The sequence below is a fragment of the Podarcis melisellensis genome, assembly GCF_964234715.1.
Source record: "Podarcis melisellensis genome assembly, chromosome: 3".
In the NCBI taxonomy this organism is placed as follows: Eukaryota; Metazoa; Chordata; class Lepidosauria; order Squamata; family Lacertidae; genus Podarcis; species Podarcis melisellensis.
This window is the reverse complement of record NC_138530.1, coordinates 67,833,615-67,858,910: the sequence shown is the minus strand read 5'-3', so window position 1 is coordinate 67,858,910 and position 25,296 is coordinate 67,833,615. Positions and strand designations below refer to the sequence as shown.

The following is a 25,296-nucleotide window of genomic DNA, read 5'->3' as shown; positions in this document are numbered from 1 at the left end:
TATAATTCCAGAACTATACCTGGTACCAATGATTAACATGATGATACCTGATGTTTTTTCAATCCTTCTCCTGGCCATTTCTACTGTTCAGCTATTTGTGAAATTTGATGTGAAACCCTTGTACTCATCTTTCATGTTTGTTTGTTTGTTTGTTTGTTTGTTTGTTTGATGGGGGGCACATAATCATTTTTGGAAATCAGTCTCTGGGACACTCAACCAATTTACAAGGCAACCTCCAAGCAACTGGAGGTAAGATAGAATTTACTCACCGATCAATCACAATCTCTTTTTGCCTTAGCAATCCTTCTTTGATTTTCATCAGGGATTCCCAATTGTTGAAATCCTGAAAGCCTGCTGCTGGGTAACTCTGATGAGATGATCCACTCAGAACCTGGGAAGAAATGCGCAAAAGAATATTGTCAAAGAGCAGAAAAACAACACTTACTCACCCATTTATACATTTAAAAGTGCTTAGTTGAGAGAAATGTATGTTTAGAAAGCCTATTGGAAAGCGGTCCTTCCTTTGGTCTTCCTAGATGAAACAGAAACCTGGCAAACAGTAGTTTTGCCATTTATAAAGTCTTCATCTGCAACATTTCCTTGCTTTGTTCTTTGATGTAAGTGAAAGCTAACTGAAGTCTCACATTGGCTTCTTTTTGTGTGATTTTTCACTGGTTTATTATCTGAGGGCACAAATAAAGCATCTTGCCTCATATCAGCTATGCCATTGACAGTCTGTGCTGCTTAGTAGGAGTCAGTAAAAGCAGATCTTGTAGTATAATGTCGTGGTGAGGCGTAGTGTAAATGCATCAACAAGTCTGCTGGAATGACTCTGTGCACCCCTCCTCGTAAGCAGCCGCAACCCAGCAGCCAGGTGGTCAGGTAAGCACCTCCACTCCACCCCACGGTCAGCTGCTGCATTATAGACACCATTAAAATAATGGCCTCATTCTTCAACTTTACTTTTATGGTGAGAGTGATTAAAAAAGTAAATCTTGATACTTGGTGAGGACATGAAGTTGCTATTTTAGTTGCTATCTATTTCAAAAGAATATGGTTGTGCAAAAAAGTGGCGTGTAAATTGGAATTACACCACAATCCTTATTCATACAGGTTTAACTATATACAAGTAGCACTTCCTTATCAGTAACTGGGCAAGCCGCCATATGTTAAAAGTCAATTCCAAACCCTTATAAAACACATGTTACTGGGAATTTTTTGCTTTCAATCCAATAGGTACATATGCTTGGAAGAAATGCCACCCAGGAACAAAAGGAATGGCTTTAGGATATTAAGGGATTCAGTGAGTTTTAGATTAGTTTCTGTCCTAGGGTGAATAAAACAATATGGTTTTCTTTTAGCATATAAATAGGTATCTATTGCTTCTCATAAAATCAACTGATGGACTGCAAGAGTTCAAAAAACCCGAGATAAAATGTTATTACGAATATGTAAACTTGAAGAAGTTTGCGGGGAGGGACAAGAACCCAAGAAGTGGCTGGATCAGACCAGTTCAGGATCAGACTAGTTCCACATTCTGGGTGGGATTCATCTAAGGAGCCCCAGTGGGGCTTTCCTCTCTCTCCCCTCAATTGGATCCAGCAGGGTTGGGAGAATCCCCAGAACAGCATAGAAAGGGGGAGTAGAGAGGGGATTGTTCCAGCTGGCAAGCTGAAATGCTTGTACAGACAGAACATTCATACTAATGCAACACTGAATTTACCACCTGTACTTGTGTTGTTTTCAAAGAAACTTTCGTGTTCAGACGTAATTGTTTTTGCTCCTTGTTCCAAAGCACACACTTGATTTTTCCACTACTTGCATCCAACTCTTCCACCCCTAGTGCTATAAATATACTTCCCTTGATACAGCCCAGAACAACAAAGGCACTCTTGATTCATATAGAACACATGGTGTTGAATACACACAGCAGGTTCCTAAGCAGATTAAATTCTATGTTACTGAAAGACAAGAGTACCTGGTATTCTTAAATATTGATGTTAGAATTCTAAAGGATCCAATCAACTCTTTATTTATTTTTAATTGTGAAAAATTCCTAAAAAGACAACTGTTCAATTCTAAAAGTAAGCTCTTTGAGGATTATAGCTGAACTGCTTTTTGAGTTTAGTATGACAGAAAAAAGCACAATAGAAGGTTTTTAAAAACATAACATAAAATTACTTAAATCAGAACCCTAGGCCAGTCTAATCTAAATCTGTAAATATATGAAACTTCAAGTATTACTCTATACACAGGTGAGGCTTTGATATCCATCTGTGTCTTCAGCTTTGGTTTCCACATTTTAACCATGAAAGCACACCATAGGCAATCCAGAATATAACAAAGATAGTATTTGGAACATACAGTATGCATAATAAATGGGTGAAGGACAGAGCAATTGCCCTAGGAAAAGAAAAGTTAAAGAGATCATGAGAACCATTTTCAAGTATTGACTTGCTCTGATAGCAACAAGCTGTTTCCACTGAAACCACTAAAATGGAGATGGAAAGCTGTTTTAGCAGTGGTTTCAATGGAAGCTGCCTGAAGCTATTGAAGAAGTTGCCCTCTCCTGTGGGGGAGGGGAAGCAGTGTGTGTGTGTGTGTGTGTGTGTGTGCGCCTTGCTCCAGCAAAGGAACAACCGGGAGCTCACTTTCCCAATTATCCTTTTGTGGCAACGTCGATACCTGCCCCACACTGGACAACACCTATAACATCAGCTACGGGGCAGGTGAGCATCTTTAGGGGAAATGGCCTGGTGGTCCAAGTCTGGCCTGCAGGCAAGATGTTCCCCACCCTTGATATAAAGGCATTCCAATTATTGAAAGAACAGCTTAAAAAAAAGCAAGCAATGGTCTCATATTGCATCAACACATATTTAGGTTGGCAAACAGTGCAAGGCCCCTAAAAGAATGGTGAATTTAAATGAAGCCTTCCACTGCTGGGGACTGAAATAGGTGACACAAAATTATTTCAGTTTCTGATCCTATTGCCCCTTTACATTAGAGAGAGATCAATGGAATAGTGCCTACTGGATGCCCACACCTTTCTTTTAGGTTCCACAGATTGTGCTTCCGCTCAGTGGTGAAGCCTGTGTGCTATTACCACCACCACCCTGCTTTTCCCCCTAAGGCCACTTCCAGACAGCAGCTCTTTCACTGCCAGCATCCTAGTGAGGGCTTTGAAGCAACAGAGCTATGTTTTGTAGTATCATCATTGTGCCATCTACATGGATCTATGAGCCTGCCTTTGACTTTCAGAGGGCACATGAACAGATTATGTTCACATGCCTCTCATTAAAGCACTCCAGCTGATAAAAGAAGCAACCTTCTGGAAAATCGCTAAGTTCCATGCTGCCCATTTTGTGTATTAGATTTTGCACTTGGGAACTGATTTCTCAATACTAAACATATGTGTAGTCAATTAACAAAAAACCTTTTAGTTCAACATGCTGTTTTAAGGGCTTCCCATGTTCATGCAAGTTCCAAAATACAAGGAAATTACAGCTGTTATGACCACACCCTGGAACACTACTGGAATGCTGGAAGCTACCATTCCATGTTACAAATACCCAACTAGCAGCCAATATCACTCATGCAGAATGAAAGACCGGTCTTTGCCTCTATATAATGATAGAGAATTTGACAAACACAAGTGGCTATTTTAAGAGAAATGCAGAAAGCTAAATTAAACACTAGCAGAGTGTTTCCATCATGGGCTTCTAAATGACGCAATTTTAGTGTAAATTTGTCCACTGATTCCACAAACTGATGGAACACTGTAAATAGAGGCACTTGCACCTTCATTTTTGTTCAGTGTTACATAGTTACCCATTCTGCTTCTACTTTCCAGGTTAAGCAGTTTTCCAAGAAATGCCCCCCACCCTTCAGAAGAAGAGTCACTGTAATCCTAGCTAAACTATGAGAGGAAAAAAATACTATTTTTATCTCATTTGTGATTTATCTAATTCATCTTCTTTTATGACACCTCCTGGAGCCAGCACACTTCAGTGACAGAAGTGTCTCCAGCGGGGTGACTCATACTACATACCTATGGACCAGCTAAAAAACTTAACACATAATGTTAAAACAAATGGGGGGACGGGACAATTCCTTTAAGCCCTGCACCAAAGTCAGTAACACATTTGCCAGAAAGCCTTCCACTTATATTCTGGCCAATATTATGGACAACACTTCTAGGTGGCACTTCAGATGACGTTCAGAGCAAGTGTGTCTGGAATTTTCCAGAGATAACAGAAGGTCTGTCCTAAGTATAGAAGCACTTGTTTTAATAAGTGTTCATATTATCTTCCCATTACATTCGAATTCTCTAGTGATCTTTACAAACTATCACCTTCTTTGAAATGTGTTTAGCATGTTATACAGCAAAACACCACGATCAAGGGATCTTAACAGTAAACAAGAATGTATACTAATACTAATATTAGTAGTGATATAATAATCATCTGGTGTTAGCACTACTGTTAACTCAAAGATCAAGAAATGTCAACTATTTTGGTTGACTGAAAACAAAAGAAATCTTTGGGTTGCCTGTGGCCTACATACATACAACATACAAATACACTTTAACGACAGCTCTTCTGTCAGTGTTCTACAGTATAAGAAGTACTGTGAACGTATATGCCAGTGACATTTAATATGTACTCATGTGTAACGCAATGCCAAAGTGCAATGGAGGGCTTTCCAAGTGTTGCATGCACAAATTTTAAAAAATGACCTTAATAACGATTCAGACTCCTTCAGATTTACTTCAGAGTTACTTGTTGGCATCTGTCTTAGGAGACAATGGAAGTGTGCACCTTTCAAGGGTAAAGTCAAACCACTGGAGTTTTACAGCACCAGCTGTGGCATCCTGATCAAATTTGCAGATGACACCAAACTGGGAGGGGTGGCTAACACCCCAGAGGACAGGATCACACTTCAAAACAACCTTGACAGATTAGAGAACTGGGCCAAAACAAACAAGATGAATTTTAACAGGGAGAAATGTAAAGTATTGCACTTGGGCAAAAAAAAAATGAGAGGCACAAATACAAGATGGGTGACACCTGGCTTGAGAGCAGTACATGTGAAAAGGATCTAGGAGTCTTGGTTGACCACAAACTTGACATGAGCCAACAGTCTCCTTCTTGGGAGGTCTTTAAGCAGAGGCTTGACAACCATATGCTCTGATGGTGTTTCCTGCTTGGCAGGGGGTTGGACTCGATGGCCCTTGTGGTCTCTTCCAACTCTATGATTCTATGATATATGGGAGAAACATGTTTTATTGCAGGTGGGGTGGATGAAGGCATCTGATTTTGCTGCAGCAGATGCACCATGGTGATTCTTCCCAGTAATCATTCCTCTGGTCACTGCTGTGGTTACACAACCTGACTGTCACCAGGCCCTGCGATAGTCTGCCGAGGATTCCCATAAGGCAGGGTTGATGTCAGCAGCATTCATGCCACATTTGCAGATATCTTTGTGATGCAGACTTGGATCTGGCAACAGGCCTAGTTCCTGAAGCCATCACTCTGTAGAACATGTCCTTGGAGATCTTGCCAGCTTCCATTCTGTGGATATGACCAAGCCAGTGTAAATGTTGCTAAGGCATAAGGGTGAACATGCTGGGAATATGGGCTTGGGAGAAGACATCATTGTCTGAGACTCTGTCCTGCCATGAGATGCCCAAAATCTTCCTAACACAGCACATATGGAAGGCATTGAGGAGTCACTACTGGAGGTTGTAAATTGCCCAGGATTCACTTTCATAAAGCAGAGTGCTCAACACACAAGCCTGGTAGACCAGATATTGGTATTGGATGTTTGCATCACACTCTTCCATACCTTTTTGGAGAGGCAAGTCATTGCAATAGCTGCCTTGCCAATACCCTTGTCCAGCTTAGCATTGATGAAAAGGTTGCTGGTATTGGTGGAGTCCAGTTTGACAAAATTGTCTACCACCTCAAGCGAAATAATAATAATGTTATTATTTGTACCCCACCCATCTGACTGGATTGCCCCAGCCACTCTGGGTAGCATGTGGTCACCAATGCTGATGAGGTCAAAGGCCTTCATCAGATCTATGAAGGTGGTGCACAAGGAGTGTCTCTGGTCTTAGCATTTCTCCTGCAGCCAGTGCAGTGAGAAAATCAGGTCAACTGTTGACCTCTAAGCTCTAAACCCACATTGTGACAATACACCTTATTAATGAGTAGCTGTAATCTGTTGAGATTTACACAGGTGAAAGCTTTCCCCACAGTACTTAGCAGGGAGATTTCATGATAGTTGATACAATAATGGTGGTCACAATTGTTCTTGTAGAGATTTGCATGCTGGAGTCACACATGTCTTGTGGTGCAGATCCCTGTTCCCAACAATGCAAGATGTGGCCATGGAGATGTGTCATGAGGAAGGAACTGAAGCTGGCTTTCAGCCCTTCTGTTGGGATTCTGTCCTGTCCTGGGGCTTCACCACATGCCTGAGAGTTGATGCCATTCTTCAACTCATCAATGGAGGGACATCCAGCACTTCCAAGAGAAGGGGAGAGCCTAGATGCTGTCAAATGCAGTTACTTAGAGAGCAGGATTCTATTATCTAACCAAAGTATGAAAAGGATCCCCCCCAAAAACAAAAAAAACCCCACGGCTGCCATAAATTCAACATCAAAGAATCAAATAAAATGTAGCATTTTCTTGGATAAACAGGAAAACATAATGCAGTTTTGATTACAGATTAGGCATGTGGAGCACTATGACAATCAGATGAAGTGTTCCTTCAAGAACGCAGCAGGACTGGTAAGGAGCAAATGCACAAGGGGAAGGAGGACCCACCTGCTACCAATGTGACTATTACCGTCCGGAAAAGCAATCTGTAGGCTCTGTAACTGTTGTAATTGCAAGAAGGCCATGAAGAAAACGGAAAAATTGTCAAGTAATTTATTGTGGGGAATAAGTGAAAGGGCTTAACGATTTGGCTCTGTTCCAAAAAAACTAACCTCTACCACTTGACACCATGAAGGGTGCTTGATAGGACACTTGACTTTTAAAAGTCAGCAGCTTGATAAAGGCCATCCGAGGAAAACCTGTGTCTACCATCTTTACAGGAATTCAAAGGCTGCCTTGCGTGAGTAGAAGTTGTGCTCATGCATGAAAATCCATGAAAATGTAACAGTGAGCATGAGAAAACATGTAACTAGTTCAAAGACCCTTAAATGGCCAAAGTGGCTGTGTCATCTACAGGTTTTTAAAAACTGGATGCCTGTAGAGTCTCTCATTTTACATGTGTGCATGTTTGTAGACATGGATGGGAACTCATTAAAGTGCACTCCTCATTTAAATGTGTGAGAAGCAGTTATGGTCTAGATCAGTGGTGGTGAACTGTGACTTCCAGGTGTTGCTAGACTCCAACTCCACCAGCCCCAGCAGACCTGTGAAGTATGATGTGATTTGTTGGAGGGCTATGGGTTGGCCATCCCTGGTTTATATAGATTTTTCTTATAATCATGCAGCCTAAAGGCTTTTAACATGAAACAAAAATGAGGAGGAGAAGGAAAAGAATATATTTTGTTCACTCTCAGAGAACATCATCATTAAACTGTCTACTTGTGGCCACAAAGAAGCTCAGAAGATGACACAGGAAGCAAATTAACACATATTGCTAAACCTGTCTTACCATAGTGCCTCCCAGAATCTTGTCCGGATCCATTTATAACAACTGCATCAGCAGTTAATTCTGATGTTTCCAAAAACTGGACTTGATTCTCCAGTGTGCATTTATTTATTACTATTTATATCTGAGAGATCTGGGATGTGCCAACATGAAGGAATTCTGCGTAAGACACAAACACCAGAATTCCTTTGCATGGGTATTTATAGTAAATGTGGAGGAATATATTATGTACTTTACTCAACATAGTTTCACTCAAAACAGAATTTATTGGAATATGAATCACTTATTTACTCCAAGTTATATGAGAAGCAGGGAGGAATCTATGTTATTTTAGAGAGAAATTAGGAAGATTCCCCCAAAAAACTGGGAGCCTAAAATAAACACTCACTCACTTAACCTGACAATTAAATCTCACAATGGGACTTACTTCTGAGTAAACATGCAATAGGATTGCATTGTCAGATTTTTATTTTATTTTATTTTATTTAGCATTTTTCTGGATACTGAATGGCAGAAAGGTATGTTTGATAAAGAATGCAATCTAATGCATACTTATTTGATAGCAAGCATTAGTATACCCATGTAAACGATCAAGATGTAATTCCCACAAAACACTGTGGGACTATTATTTGCATAATCCAGCCAAAACCAAACTCTTAATTATGAAATTTCATTGCTTTCAATGGAAGAAACTTAAGCACATAGATCTTTTACTATAGTGAGTGAAGCTTGTAGTTTGTGTACTTTGGCCTGGATTCTACCCAGCATTTAAAAGGAGATGGGAAAATTGCTATGGGATTTATTTAACTGTAATGAACAGGACTTTGAGCACAGAATTCCTACCACCTGCTTGGTAAACAAGCGTTTCATGACTCTTAACTTCTTAACTGATATTTCCATCTCTGTAGCTAGCATCGTAGACATCTCTGTGTAAAATGCTCTCGTTTGATGGTGGCCTATGAACTATTCATGGTCATTAACCAAAAAAAATAATAATGGATCTATCATAAGATTCCTTCAAAGCCAGTTTGGGATTCCATAGCTGTCTCAAACTAAACATACCTCACAACATGGGGCAGACCAATACAACATGATCCACAAAGCTAAACATCCTTGGAACCATCCTTTTTTGGCATCAACAAAAGTAGGTTTGCCAAGACTAAGGTAGAATACCATGCATGATTGGTGGACTTTGTTCCTCTTGGTTGCAGGTACTGAACAGCCCTTTTATGAGGTATACACATTTATTTATATGCATTAAATGAGGCACTAGAAATTAATATACAAGTGCCATCAAAAAACCTGTCCTCCAAATCCACACTAAAGTATGACATATGCCCACATTGTGATGGCCTTGGCTGTAAGCAAAACATTCAAACTCATTCCCTAATCTCCTAAACCAAGGAAATCCTTTGTGAAGGAGGTCTTTTCTAGCAAGATTTCATGGAGACGAGTGCTACCAATGGCTACTAGCTATGATGGCCATGCTCTGCCTCCAGAGTTGGAGGAAGTAATGCTTCTCAATACTAGTTGCTGGAAATCAAAGGAGGAGAGTGTGCTCTTGTGCTCAGTTCATGCTTATGGGTTTCCCACAGTTAACTGGTTGGCTACTTTGAGAACAGGATCCTGGACCAGATAAGCCATTGGCCAGAACCAGCAGGCTCTTCTTATGTTCTAAGATTCAAACTACCAACATAGCCACGAACCTTTCTTTTCAAAAGAAAAAGGGAGGTGAGAGATTGAGATCTATACTTTGAATGAACCAAGAGGCAAATTGTGGGACCTGTCTCTTCTTTTACCACAGTCAAATTTACCACAGTCAAATTTTACCACAGTCAAATTAAAGCACACATTTTAAGTTTTAAAAACAACCTGTTTTAAAAACAACTATCTTTGTAGTCATAGGCTTTCATTAATTTCCCTCCTTCTCCTGACCCAAGACTAGGCAGACCAGTGGGAAAGAGTGAACTGTACATACTGAATAGTCTTTAATGGGGAGAGTCAGACCATTGCTGCTTAAACCTTGAAAGGCACTTTTCTAGATAGTTACAGTAAATTCTACTTCATTATACTTTGTACAGAGCCAGAATGCTCTCCCTGTAAAAATGTAAACCACTGAAAATGTAAACCATTGAAAATCTTAACAGCTTGAGTGACAAATGTAATCTTTGGCCTCTAGTCTGTAATTGCTGCTAAAGTAGAGATAATCCAGTACCAGAATTCTTGCTTACTAGAACAGTACCTCAACTGGCATTTCAGCCTTTTATCTCTCCTTCATATGCCTTTGCCTCTGCGTTCATCCAGCACTCATAACATGTCAAAGAACACAGCTAATCTTGGTGCTTCTTGGAACAGTTTATCAGAAAAACACTCAGTACAGCTCCGAAGTTACAAGACTCTTAACACAAGAGCTGCTGCTGCTGTTTATGCCAAATAAGTAATGTTTTCTAAAGTAACATGTTACATGGTGGGAAAAATTATTATGAATTCACACTGTGTGGTCCAACCTAACAACCTAGTTTTTAGCTTTCTTTCTATAAACCTTCCAAACAGGTCAAAACGCCAAAGAAGTGGTTTCTTGCCCTTAATCTTAAAGCCTGATTGACATGTTCATGACTATAGGCCTTACAGTGCATGACCGGGGGGGGGGGGAATATAAACGCTGATCATTAATATTAATGACAACCCAGATATTCTCTACTGTCGTAAAGGTTATACTATTCCAAGAGGAAGGCTGGGGGGGGGGGGAGATTGATGGTGATTCTGAGGGCTTAAAATATTTTAGGGTTTTCTATGTGATATTAAAACTAATTTTCATTCATAGGAACAATACAATACTTGTTTTCATTTTGACTTATTAAATGTCAGTACTAGTGTTTACAAATTCTTAGGACCACTTCCAGAATACATTTCAGCTTTGAACACCCTCAAGTTCATTCATGTGGACAAAGAACAGGGTACAATCAGCAGCAATTCCCAATATCATTATGGTTGAAAAAAGTACTGCCATTGCAACCAGTCTTTAGTGTCTATTCCCAACTCTGCAAATCTTTTTTTATTTTGTGCAGAGGTAAGAAATGTGGTGTCCACTACATCATCGTTCAACTCCCTTGAGACCAATCCAGGGTGCAGAAGAGAAGGAACTCTCAGAACTGAATTAATAGCATTCTCATGCTCTATGTTAACATTCTAAATTTGGTCTTATTTGTTATTAGTTAAGCAAACTTTCTGGTTTTGTTCCCAGTGAATAGTTTCCTTTTTCTAAAGCAATAAATTGTTTTTAGTAAGAAAAACAACTTCAAATAAGACATGGGTCCCAACAAGAGGGCAAGTCTAAAAAAAATGCCTCAAAATCAAACAAAATAATCAAACAAAATAAAACAATCCCTCCCAAAAAGCAAACTGCCTTTATAATTGCTTATCTCTTCTGAAGAATGGTTCTACAGAATATCACAACAATATAGAGCTTTAGGTCTGATATTTAGTTTGTGTGCATAATGACATTAGCCATTTCCATGGTATGACTTGAATGTTTTCTTCATTACAGGCATGTAGGCCATGTCCTCCTTACTGTGCTGTATATGGGATGTAATCCCACAAAAAATGCATTTATGAATATATTAAACTGTCTCATGTTGGTTCAGCCCAGCCTTGTAATTCCACAAAAGTTTACAGTACAACACAACATAACTTAACACAAGCCTGCTAGGGACTGGCAGAAGAGGAATGGAAAGCTCCATCCCTACTCTGCTTGTCCACCCACTTCCAGTGTGGAATTCCATTGGCATGCCTGCTAGCAATCCTTTCTTGCCCAAGGCTACCAGGATTAAATACAAGACTGGGTTCAGTCCATTGGTCATTGTATCTCAGCACTGTCTGTAGTCTCTCAGAAAGAAGACACATTACTAGAGATTCTTTAACTGGAGATGCCAGCAATTTAAACCGGGACACTCTCCATTCAAAGCTTCTGCTCTGCTTAATGATATATGACCCCTTCCACAAGCACATAGGTTTGCAGCAGCATTATGCCTCAACCATGGCTTAAAATGTTTTTGGCAGCCTGGTTAGAAAGGCAGCTCTTAGGCATGCAGTGGCAAACCAACTGCACCATGCTAGTGCAACTGTCATAGCCATGGTTGCTCATGAATCAGGAGGGGGGAAACGAAAGAACTCTGCCCTAAACTGGTATTAGGAGGTTACGGTGCTTCTAAGATCAGGCTGTTAAGCACTTCATACAGATGAATATCTTTTTACAGTACAAATAAAGATATACTTAGAAATAAGTATATAAGATGTCAGAATTATTTCCAAGGTATATATTTTTTGAAAAGCAAATATGTTGTTACAACGAAGTATAAAATGTTTCTCTCCTTAGATGTGACCCCCAAATATATATATTTTTTACCACATCTCTATAAACAAGTAAAGAGAAACATGCTCTGGTCGTAGGTTCCTAATCCCTCTGGAGAAAACCCAGATCATTTCCATTTAAGGTCATGTAAGCAGCAGCTGCACATTTTTGTCCCCTGAAGAAAATGAAAGTCAACCCAAAGCTTAAATACATGCTTTGCTTTTTATATGTGCCAGTATTCCAAGACATCAATTATTTTCAGGTCCCTCTCATGTAACCTAGAAATTAAATAAGGTGTATTATTTTATCTGTGCATGACTGACATATGTCCAGAAGGTGCTCCAAACTGTTTCCTCTCTCTTCACAGGACATGTGAGCATATTCACAAAGATATGTAAAACTTACAAGTATCAAATACAGGGATGGATGGATCACTTTTATTTGCATGGCACTTAAGAAATTGTATCTAGATAAACTATAAAATTAGATAAGCTGGTGACAAAGCTTCTGACAAAGAATGGATATGCAGGTGTGATGTCAAGGAATGTTCACAAACATTCCAATTCTACAGGAAACAAAACTTTTTTTTCAAGCCCAGGGTATAAGGAAGCAGAGGGCAAAGAAGCCACAGGAAACAGTAAGGAAGGAGGGAAAGTTAGCTCTTAATCAAAGAAGCAGGGCAACAGTAGGTGATAAAACAAGGGTCTGAGGAAAGGGGACATCGAAGAGACACAAACTGAGAAAGGAGGAACATGAAAAGGCACATCAAACCTAGGTTATGGGTGCAACAAAGGAATGTCTAGGCACGCTTTTTAAATAACAAGAATACAAAGCTGAAAATGAATGAACTGCAGCTAAAATATTATGTTCATTTTTTACATGGTCTAGTCCTTCCTCTGCCCACCCCCCTAATATTCTTAAGGTCTCTTCTCCAGTCTTCAGAGAGTAGCTGGAAGTGGGGAGGCAGAAAAAGGGCCCTCCCTTCCTTCTACTCTGCAGTTTTAATCTGAAATCTTAGGCACGGTACTGCACCCAGAAGTCAGAAACTGATTGCACTAATGAAATTCCTTCTCGCAAAGTGTGACTAGAACAATGGGGGTTTCGAACACTGCTGATATTTGAGAAGGGATTTCCTAGGTTCACAATATTCTTTTCTGCACTGAAATGATTTTTTAAAATACAATTTCATCTAGTAATTGTGGAAGAATGGTCCATAAATATTAGAACCATCATAATACAACAGTCATAAAGCATATTTTCTAAACTCATTTCTACGCTATAAACTACATATGTTTAATCATCAAAAATTCACTTTTAACAAGTGTGTTAAATGAAACTCAAGATGCAACTTTCAATAGGCTGTATTCTATCCATATGTAAGTGATCCCATTTGTAATTGTATGTGGTAAAACAAGATGGTACCTTCTTTCCAATTGACCAAAAATCTTTTTTTAACTAAAAATGTATTTTTCTTGAAAGCCTCTGAGATCTATCACCCCAACAATAATGAAGCTCTACACTGCTGATATAAGGAGTGCTACTTGCATAACTCCTAAAATTTCTAATTACTACAAATTGTAAAATTGCTACAAACATCATGGTATATAAGGGGGGGGAGTCACTTGCATTAGGAAGTGATTTCATATTTTGTTATGAAAAAAATATGGAAACTATTTGCCAACAGTGTGATAAATTTACCATAACATTGTGAAGTTTCTTGAGCTCTTTCGAAGTCATGTACAGAACAATAGGCTACCATATTTACTTTCCAGCACAATCCGAAGACCTACTCCTGGAACACCACAAGAGATCATTTTGATTCCTTCCGTTCCCCGAACAGCAGATGCCACTTAATACTGCAACTGTTTTGAAACTCATAATTTCAAAAGCAGTGTGTGGCATGAGAGAGATAGGTTTAGATCAAATCCACAGTAAGCATTACTAGAGTCCTGATCACTGGAAAAACTGGTCCTTAATATTCATTAGCATGTGCAAAATAAAAATCATGTGTTTCAGTTTTTCATTTTTGTACACAGCTTTACAGGAAAGTTAGTGAAAACAGTAAGTCCAGTTGGGAAACAGTGAGAGATTTTGTCATTGGAAAGTGATGTGTACTCACTGTACAATTGTTATTGACTGAATTCACATGTCAATAACATTTGTAGATATATAGAGTCCTTTCTAACTCACTCCTCTTCCCTATAGCTCAAGAACGAAATATCACTGCTTTAAATGATGTAAGCTGTGCAATGTCCCTGTTCTTATAAAGCCTCTTCTATAACCAATCACTAGAGTTAAATTCCTGAATGACATCATGAGCCCTGCCTATGAAACTTTTGTTATTTTTTCCCTCCACCAACTTCAGTTGTTCCCACAAACTCGGTGACGGAGAAGCCTTGTAGTTTCCCAGAGCATACCATCACATATTTCAGAAATCACTGGCTATTGAGGTAAGGAAATATGTTGTTTTTTTTAAAAAAAATGTATAAGGGATTGTGGGTTTCTAAATTAGCTATCCTACTTGAAGAGAGAGGTCTGCAGCTTTGTTGAGAAACATTAGCTTGATGCAGAACTCCAACACTGGTTACCTTCTACATCTTTTTAGGGTTTTTTGATAATAAATGCAGGTACAACAAAAGCATTTGTATTTAGAGGGGGCGGGGCGTATGATTTGGGAAGAAAAGAATTCAGACAGAATAAAGCTATATTTCAGTGCTTTGTGGACAGCAAAGGATCTTGCTGTCACAGTGTCAGAAATTTTGTTATTCCCCCCTCCCTTCTAGACTCTCAATTTTCTATTGAAAATGTTAATATATTCTTATTATTTTTGTAAAAGTATCTTATTTTTGTAGTGTTTACATTTTAGTTTAGCAGTTAAGCAGTTTTAATACAAACAGGTATACTTGTACATGTATTTTTTTTACTACAGCCCAGCAAGCCACATCTAATACTAATATTCCCTGAGACCAGAGTATTTATTTAAGAAAGCCCAAGGATTTCTGCATAGCCATTGAGAATTACATGACATCCCATGCCATATCACAAACTGATTTTTAAAGTCCTCGGTGTTTTAAAATGGTTTGTAATGTGGCATGGAGAGGTGCTGCTATTTTAAAAACCCACCAAAAGTCCAATGACATGTTGGGCACAGATTTAGTAGCCTGATTTCTTGGATTCTAGCTAGCGGCTACAAACCTACACAGTTAAGGTCACTTAAAAACAATGGGATTTAAGAAGCCTAATCTTGTGCATGGTTGTAGCCACTGTCATTAACTAGGTGTTTATTTCAAGCAGCCTACCTACAGTGTTAATTTACAAGTAACATGTAATGTTTTCAACCACTGAAGTGTTTTATTAAGGACACTCAGAATATGCCCACTGAAATCAATGGTCTTAAGTTAGTCACCTCCGTTCATTTCCGTGGGTCTACTCCAAGTATGACTTAGTTGGCTCCAACCCACTGTCATGCTAAGAACAGACACACTGAATTCAATGGGGCTTAAGTTAGTCGTCATTTCAATGGATCACCTCTCAGCAAGATTACGGTAAATCTGGATCCAACTCACAATTGTAATCATAAGCACATATGCCAAACACAGAAAAAGAAGCAAATAAAATCATTTTACCGTTTGAGAGAGGGGAGAACTATTTATAGAGCTGAAGGCAAGATTTACTGTATCATTTTTTTCTCTCCATCCACTAATCAGAGTTTTAATTTAAAATGCAGTCCCATGAACGTTTACTTGGAAATATGTTCTGCTATGTTTCCCACGTAAAGGTGACAGCAAAACTTAAAGGTGTTGTTATTGTATCAATAAAGACTTAACCTTGTTGCTAGAGGGAAGCTGTATTTTCACTAGAAAGCCGTTACTATTTGATTAAGTTTTGCATACTCAGAATTCCTTTTTAACATTGTAACAGAAATATATATTAGTGAAAACACTTATTTATACACCAATAGAAACAGAACTCCCCATTTTCAGAGTACCTGATTTTGTAGTTTTTTAAATACTACCTAATTTCTATTATAGACATTTTTCAAAGCAATCAGTTGCATTTTTATTTTTGTCCACAGGAGGCCTTTTTTAAAACACACACACACACAACAAACAAACAAACCAGCAACACAGAATAACAGCCAATTCTGTTACATTATCACAGACACAAACACTAGCTTTCAGAAGAATCTCAGAGCAATTCAGCAGCAAGTTAGGATAACTTCCTTCACCGACTTAAACAGCAAAACTTGATCCATTTCACTGTATGTTTTCAAGTGGGGCATAATAAAACTAATAAAAGTTTTATTTTTATTAGGTTTTTTATTTAAAAAATGGGGGGGTGTTTGCTTTTTCATTTATTTATTTATTTATTTATTTATTTATTTATTTATTTATAAAAGGAACTTACACTGGAAGGAGGAAAATCTCAAAACACACTTTAGACGCCCCAAAAGTTCTTTTCTGCTTCATTTTTCTTGCAGGCTAGCTAAACATTTATTTATTTATTATTTTTAATGTGTCAGAAGAGATCAGTTCACTCTTATGTTTTTCTCTTTGAAACAGCTTTTCTCACTGTTATGAAAGTGAGCCTTTTCTCTGTGACTGAAAATATGCACTTTCTCCTAACCTTTTTTCTTAACACTCTATAATCCCATTTCTGTTTCTCTTATTGCCTCATCTCACCTTTTCCCTAGAATCTTGAGCCAATTCTATTATTATTATTATTATTATTATTATTATTATTATTATTATTAATTAAATTTCTATACTGGCCTGCATGTAAACCTGGTGGTTTACAATATAAAAACACAAAAATGCATACCATAGTAACAAACAAAAATAATAACCCCCAAACAGTTTTAAAGGCCACAGATTGCTTAGTTAGCCAATATATATGTGCTCATCGCTTCTTTCACATAGCTTCTTGGGCACGACTATTCCTCCTTTTTCCATACTGTTGTTTCCTGTCCTTTCTTGCCAACCCCCAGTCTCCCCCCCCCAAATACATATATACAACTTCTATTTATCATTCTTTTCTTGTTATACCTGATGGCTGACACTGCTCATTATAAGATTATATGATGCAGATCTGCCCCCAGCCTCTTAAACGAATCCCAAGACTGATTTAAGTGGGATAAAGTAAATCTCTTCACTTGCACAGATATAACTGATTAACTGCTGCCACTAACAGTATCAAAACAATTTTGGGAGAGGGACAATAGAAACTGACTCCCAGCAGAACAGACTTATTCCTCAAAAATGTTGTGAAACTAATGGTCTCCCCCTCATTTATAAGTTGTCTCTCCTGAATGAATTTTCAAGAAGGGGAAATCAGCAGTAAACTGATGACCTCTAGTGGACTAATGAAGCAGCACTCACCATTTTCTTAAAAAAAAAAAAGAAAACAATGAAAGAACAACTGCTACTGCTCCTCTTCCTCTTTTCTATCTATATTGATTCAATATATTGATTCAAATATAAATAATTATAGACCAGACTACCCCAATGAACAAATAAACCTGGCTTGGGATGTAATTCTTGTTTCCTTCAAATGTCTTTTAAGGTCTAGTACAGAGACCTGTCTAGTACAGAGATACAAAACAAAAACAAAAACAATGAATGGAACACTGATGTCCTTCCAATGTCTTCTCCTCCAATTTCAGAGCAATAATGACAGGCAACAGTATTCATCTAGCTATATGTATTGCAGTGAAATGAGATCACAGCTGTTTGCTTATATGTTATGATTAATCATCAAGTCTTAACTCTTTGAAAAGCCTCATGTTGACAAATCCAAGTTCTTAACTACAGAAAAAGCCACAGCCTAGCTTGCCAAAAATACTGTTCTACCAAGAAGTATGTTGCTGACCCTCCCAGGGAGTGGAGTTTTTCCATCAAATAATTTCATCTTATAATATTACATGCAGGAAGAGGGCATCTGTGCTTTTTATTCAGTAACAAGAGAGTGATAACTATTTCCATCAGCTAGCTATGTGACATGTCTGAGAAGTGTCATGCCATATTTAACAAAGGTGTTTAATACAAATCTGTTAGTATTTAATTCACTACGGCTTGCTTAGAGTAGAATAAACACTTTATCATAACTGAGTCCATATTTGGCTAGAAGAAGGAACACCGTTTTTACAAGGTCCCTTGAGTTGTCTTGTGCCTGCCTTGTGTGTGTGTGTGTCTGTTTTAGAGTATCTACCCTTGTCAAACGTAAACCGGAAAATGAAAAAGAAAAGAAAAAAAGAACTGAACAGCCAAATATTTTAATGGCTAATGGTCTATTGCCCTTCATTTATACAGAATCAAACAGGGCTAAAAAGTAATGGAAAGTCAAGCCGAGTTGTAGAGTGTATTTATATAAAACATTCCTTTGCAAATGTGATCTAAGCTGAACAGAGCCCACCAACTATGCATTTTGGACTGCCAAGAGCTTGACAGCTTCACTGTTTTTGCAGTCTTGGGCAGGCATTAAAAACAGAAGGCTTAACAAGCCCTTTGTGAACCACCATACATGGCTGGTGGGCTACATTCAGCTTAATGGGTCACAAGTCACACCTGGTATGGCAAATGAACCACATCTCTCAGGATTGCTTTACAAGATATGGACGTGTTTGCAGCATGTCCACTGTTACTCTCTATGATGAATTGCAAACATGTGTACCCAGGAGGTGTATTCCAGCCACATATTAAACACATGCCTCTCTCCTTCAAATTTGTTATGGTTTTAACATAAGGGTATATGGTAAACCTGCTGCAAACAGCTCTTTTCCATATCATACGCAGTGGTCTTGAGAACAAGTTTGGTGTGTGTGCTATTATTGAAAGGCAGGTCTGGTCTTATTGTTAAGATTTGTTTTCTATGTATAAATGTCTCACACAGTAAAGAAATCTCACATGCTTGTTTCAAACATTTTGTTTACTTAAAAATAATCTGCACTTGCCCTGGTCAATGCACTGTTTGTTGTATTTCTAACCCTTCACTTTCCTGCTTTCCCCAGCTCCACAAAGACTCTTAAAACAAAGCAGACAAGAAGATATTAAGCACTTTGCACTGCCCTTGAAAACCACTGCTTCTTAAAAATCTGCACCCACTTCCTTAAAATTTGCATTTTCCTGCTGCCATGGAGAAGGTCCAGTACATAACCCGGTCTGCTATGAGGAGAGCCTCAACTATTGAGGTGAACCCACAAACACGCCAAAGGCTTCAAGAGCTCTTTGTGAATTTTTGTCTTATCTTAATATGCCTCTTGCTTATCTGCATCATTGTGATGCTTCTTTGAAGTCTGGCTTCTTTGATTGATCTTCACTGCACTATGCAAATGGGAAAAGCAACCAGAGAGAGAAAAGAACCAAAGAGGAAATTTCCAGCACAAGGAAATCCTGGCAAGAAAGTCCAGCATTCGGACTAAACAATTTCTAACCGGCTGCACTATTCACTTATTAGCCACTGCAACCATGTTAAAAGCTCCTGTACTGAACAGTGACTTGAAACGTATTGTTAAGTGTATGTTACAGACTTGTTTTACTGAATTGATGTGTTAGTAAAAAAAGCTATAAAATGTCCAATGGCAAGTTTTACATATGACCATCAATAAGTTTTAACTATGGCTCTGAAATGGGTTCACATTTGAATGGGTAGGTAGAGATCGGGGCTAAATGAACTGTTAACAGGTACACTTAGATAATTATATACTTTAGAAAATATTCTGCACAGCCTATTTTCAAATCTTGAGTACTTGGATTGTTTACTCAAACTATTATTAAGCTTGCTTTAGCGTGTTTATGGCTGAAACCTTGAAATTAATGTTAAACCATTACATGGTCACCGACTTTCCGGTCTGAAAAATAAACCTATTCAATCAACCCATAGTTAAATGAAGTTAATATTCCACCTGACATGCATATTGCACATTTCAGCAGTGGCATTTGTCTAGAATAGCCTGAAAGAAGCACTGAGACCCAAACTGTGGCCAAATGTAAATAAACCTTCAGGCATTAGATATATTTGCAAATACTGCATATCCTCGCTTGTGTGTTAAAGTAAGGTAATTTGAAAGTGGTGGAAGACACTGGATGTAGATAGAGTATGACAAGTAAGAGTTTTGTGCACAAAAAACCAAGTAATGAAGTAAAACTGATATCAATACTTTTCTCAAACGTAAAGGTTGGGATTCAATGCAGCGCTAAGGAGATTGTTCCATCAGTGCAAGTATTTCCTCTTGCCTGACAGAATGATCTCCCCTCCCCTTCTCTGCACACTGTTCTGAGGGTTCTCCAGAGCGGATTATGGGGAGGCACAGGGGGTGAAGTGGGGACGGGGGTGGGGAGCCCTGTTGTGCTAGCGCTGGTTTCCTCTAGCGTGCCAGATCAGTTGAATCTAGCACTAAGAATGGGGAAAGTGCGAGGTCAATGCTTTGTATTTTGGCAGTGCTCAGTAATATTTAAAACAGAATAAATGCTTCCATAAAGAAAAGGGAAAAAAAGAAGTATTGATATAAGCAGTTTGTCCTTTGCTTGTGGGGTTGTTTTTTTTAAATTTCACTCCTGAATATTTGCTTCAATGTACAATGTACAAAAAAGCCAAAACATCATACTATGGATGTCTATATATTATATATTGGGGGGGGGGAGGTATAGAGTCGAGTTTACTCATGGATTGGGCATATATGCTTTCAATTTCTTACCTTGGTTAATAATTGTGAACAGAAGAACTATAGGATTTAATACTCCCCAGGAACCTTAACCATGGTCAAAGCTTTTCTAGGCACTGACCCCACCAATGGTTAAAAATGAGTTCATAATGTTTTGAAACCAAACTTATCATTTCTATGAAGTGTACATGTGATCATTTTAGCTGAACTGGTAAGAAGCAACCATGTCTAATGACTCATTAAATTATTATAATTGTTTCATACGTTGAGAATGTACTCTTCTAATTATGTTACACATGAACTGATCTTCCCATGTTGAGAAAAACACACACATTAGGTTTGGTTCCTTCTTAAGATAAAAAATAAAGATTAATGGATTGGCAAGACATTTTTGGCTTATTTCTGTTTATTTCAATTTAAAACTGGTAAATAAATTTGATCAACTTGAATAAATTTAACAAAGTGAGGCCCACCTGCACAATACATTTAAAACAGTATCACACAATTTTAAACAGTCATAGCTTTCCCCCAAAGGGGACTATAAATGCTGAGAAATCCATATAACCAGAAATTTTGGCTGGCCTTGGCAGCTGTCAAAATGTATGGCTGGGCCCTTGCCCCTCCCATTCAGAGCAATTCTTTGAATGCTTACTCAGAAAAAAGGCCCACCGTGTTCAGGTGAAGCCACGTGGGATTATAGCATTACGGTAATTCCTGATCTACCACTGAGCCTCTGCAGGAAGTTGGGAACAATCCTATTGCTGTGTTCTCCGATTCCAAACTTTTGTCGCTGTGGAAAGTAGCAAAAGTCTAGCCCCAATTTTGCCCCCTTGCAGCCAGGGAGAAAGGTTGGGATCATTTTGACAGAGAGCAGGAAAGGTGTTCCTTGAACTACAGCTATCTGCTGCAAAAATAGCTCTCTCAATCTTTTCCAGAGCTAGAGCCTTGTATGGACATCACCACCAAGACTGTCTCCAGTCTTTCCTACTGGAGCCAGGAGAGACTATGACTCCAAGTAGCTCAATCACTATGCATTCACATGACCCACCTCAACTTCTCTATCTTGGAGTAGGCGATGGAGACAGTCAGATCGGTGCAGATGTGAAGATGACCCAAGCCTCCTCAAAGCTCCAACTTACGAGATGGTGGCAGAGTATCCAGTCATCCTTTCCCAAGTTTAATTACCCCCTCGCCAATGACCCACTCATCAAGGTGGAAAGCTGCATATAACATACCATATTTTTCCATGTATGAGATGCTCCCTATTTTTTTGACCCCAAAATTATGAAAATGAAACCCTAAAATAGAAGTGAAAATCTGGATGATTGGCGGTGGCAAGTTGTTGATCTTTTTTGAGGACAAAGTTTCCAGCATGGAGGTGCATGCAGTGCACTGTGGTGCAGAAGCAAAGGCAGCGACTGGGGCACCACACGCTCCCCCCCCCCCGGTGGCAGCTGCTGCTGTGGGGAAGCAGGCTCCCAAGCAGAATGCCAAGAAGAGCCGGGGAAAGCAGTGGCCGCTCTGCGCCGGGCCATGCCGTCAAGCAAACTGAGCTGAGGAAGGTGGTAAGCAGGCTGGGAGTTTGAGAGGGGCAGAGGAAAAAAAGGAAAGAAGGGCAAGGAGAGGTAGCTGAGGCAGCTCTCAGCGGTGGCAGCTGCTCTCAATCCGGTGGTTGAGCCAGCAGGGGCCTCAGGAGGCAAGCCAGTCACCAGCATGCAGCCCGGAGGGGGAGAAGGGGGGTATGGCAGCAGGAGGGACCCCCTCAGCCCGCTCAAGGCAAAATCCAGGTCATACGCTTAAATATTTTTAAAGTTCCCCCAGATGCCCATGTTCAGTGTACAAGATGACCCCCAATTTTTTTTAGCAAAAAACCTTGTCTTATACATGGAATAATATGGTAACTAAGATGTACTACAAACAGTAGAAGCACCCACAGTGCATGGTATAAGGACTTTCTGCAGATAAGGATTCATTGGATTATTAATATTAAATTCTAAATGTGCTTTGTGAATAGACGATTTAAGAATGAGAACAGAGCCAGATGATTAGCAACTTGGAGGGCAGGGTTGTGCTATGTGACTACTGTAGTTATAAAGGTAAACGTGCATTTTATTGTAAAACGTCATCTGCTGTTTTGAAAAAATACTTTTCTACTTGGCACAGTAAGACAGACAACTCTCTTAGTCAATTCATTTTATGCAAGCCATGGCACTTATTAAAAAGTTCTCTGCATCTCCTTTCAAGGGTGTTTTAGAGGGCGGTTGGTATCTATGTGGGACTGGTTTCTATAGCTGTTGCTCATCAGCCATTTTCTCTTAGGTGCTGGACAGCAAAAGCTCAGAAAAAGCCAAGAACTGAAGATGTGATATACCCCTGTCAACCTTAATTCACTGGCGCTGAAACTGAAGAAACTTAAAACTGTGATCACAAATTCTGTTGCACACAAAAAAAGTGCAGCAGATGCCTACAATGGATCTTGCAGCAAACAGAGGCCTCAACCTCCTACTCAATTTTCTACTTATTTTCCTAGTTCTTGTTCTCATGTACATCCTTGTAAAGCTCATGTGAATTTTTCATTTTGTTTGAACGGTTACTATTAATCCACTATGGTTACTTGAAGCTTCAAACTTTGTGAACAGAAACACTGAAACAAACAAAACCCAGAAAAATCCACAACCTAAAAAACTGAAGATTGGGGGAGCGTTGATTTTATCAGACAAATTAAGAACATGGATTTGCTGGTGTGCATTATTTTTGCACCAGAACAGAGCAAGACTGTACTTCACAAAAACTACCCCCTTACAGTATAGAATAACTGCAACATGGTCACCAGCAGAAATAATCAATACTATATATTTACGTATCTACCGAAGAATGGTTAGACTGTGGACTTCTGAGATTACAGACTCTACAAGTAGGACAAAGGAAAAAAACCTAGCCCAAAAGGTGCATCGCAACAACCTGAAATACTGAAAAGAAAAAATAATAATGACATGCATCTAATTGTTTAAAGGAAGAAAATAATGAAAGCACATTTATTTGAAGCAAACATGGAAGTTCCTGTGACTTTTATTTGGGGATGAGGGCAAACAATAATTAGAGGAGGTAAGGTGGCGGGGGTAGGAATACAGCCGAATTGTTTGCATGCTTATTCAGAAGTGAGTATTTCAGTGTCTGATGGGCCTTACTCTACCCAAACTTACTAGGGAATAAGACCCATGAAATGCAGTGGCACTTACTTACTAGTGAACATGCATAGATGTACACTGTTAATTATTCTGAACACTGAAAATGGGCCAATGTATTATTCCATTATAATGTGTTAGTCACAACATTTTTAGCAGACCAATACGCTCCCATTTAGTCTCTAGCTAGCTCCACTGGTCTTTCAAGCCACAGAATTTCTAAAGGACACACTATAGCAGTGGATCGATATGGCTAGAGTTCCAGAGGGATAGCCATGTCAATCTGTGGCAAGAAAAAACAAAGAGTCTTTAAGATGACATATGACTTTTAGATGTGTCTATGATTCTTTTACTTGTGATGCTCATTGCTGTGAATATACAGTAATGTAGAATCAAATTTTCAAAGAGACCTTTATGAAATTCAGAATGTATATTTTTCTTCTACACTAGCTTTGCCTACATATCAGTTTCACAGAATTAACGGCTCAGTGAACTATAGGAACTTTATATGTCTTTGGGCACCTTTTTGAGATATGTCTGCATGCCCATCAAAGGGAAACAGTCACCTTCAGAAGCAGAATGGCTGGTAAGAACTACTACATTAAATGGAATAGCCAATGGAAGCTCAGCAATTGCAGAGATTACAGTATTTAAATGTCTGTGATACCACATATATGTTGGAAAACAACTACAGACTTCTGTATACATTTCAGAAATCAGACATTGGCAATCACAACAAAAGAGATTGAACAGTCTGTTGCAATACCATTTTATTTAGATTCTCATAAGTTTTCCAACATGGGAATATTTCCAACAGAAAGACCATTCAATCCTGTAACAGTAGAATAGAACTTCTGCATATATACACATTCTCCTGCCCTTAACCTTGAAAACATTTTATTTATGTGTTTAATTCTTTTTTTAAAAAAAAATATACTGAACTTCTATTGTCACCTTCCTGGGAATTCAATTTACCCTCAGCATTCTTAGAATTCTACCACTTTGGTTCCCAAGATTTGGTTTGAAATCTAACTCTTACCTACAAAGGCACAAGCCAAAATATTTAACTGCTCAATTTTATATCTCTCTTTTCCTTTATCAGTCAGTTATTAAAGTTTATATGCAGTCTGGACAGGTCTTTCCAACTTTCTGCATACTGTTGAGGTCCTCTGAGATTGATAAAAAGTCCATATTTAGTGGGAAAGCTGCACTCACATATGTAATATATACAACAGATATCAGAATGTACTGACAGTATTGTATCTTACCAGTGTTAAGACTTTCACTAATTTAAATATACAGATATATGTATCAAAAGTTTAATTTTGCTAAAGAATGAAAAAAGATTGTACTTTGTTGTTTTTTGTTTCCTTTGTACCTAATTGAGACATACCCAATAAATCTCCAAGTGTAACCTTGGGGCTAAGAGTTTA

At 38.7% G+C, this 25,296-nt stretch overlaps 2 protein-coding genes across 7 annotated transcripts in view; one reads left to right on the top strand and one right to left on the bottom strand.

The window, feature by feature from the left end:
* Positions 1-25,296, bottom strand: part of CEP85L (centrosomal protein 85L) — a 97,527-nt gene that overhangs the window by 27,566 nt on the left and 44,665 nt on the right. For all 5 annotated transcript variants that reach the window (XM_081905437.1, XM_081905440.1, XM_081905439.1 and 2 more), the window contains one exon: positions 270-391. In XM_081905437.1, coding sequence (XP_081761563.1) covers positions 270-391 — 122 coding nt within the window. The remainder of the gene's footprint in view (positions 1-269; positions 392-25,296) is intronic.
* PLN (phospholamban) lies at positions 14,126-25,277 on the top strand. Of its 2 annotated transcripts, none has more exons than XR_014166842.1 (2): positions 14,126-14,469; positions 22,998-25,277. XR_014166842.1 is itself a non-coding variant. In XM_081905492.1 (2 exons), exon 2 carries the CDS (start codon positions 19,149-19,151, stop codon positions 19,305-19,307), a length of 159 nt encoding a protein of 52 aa, XP_081761618.1. In that variant the 5' UTR covers positions 14,311-14,469; positions 19,026-19,148; the 3' UTR covers positions 19,308-21,066. The 2 variants fall into 2 exon arrangements, 1 of the variants encoding a protein (XP_081761618.1); XM_081905492.1 differs by lacking the exon at positions 22,998-25,277 and adding an exon at positions 19,026-21,066 and having other exon boundaries at positions 14,311-14,469.

Excerpts from the sequence above, each read along its gene's own strand:
- PLN (XM_081905492.1), top strand. The coding sequence starts at position 19,149 with ATGGAGAAGGTCCAGTACATAACCCGGTCTGCTATGAGGAGAGCCTCA.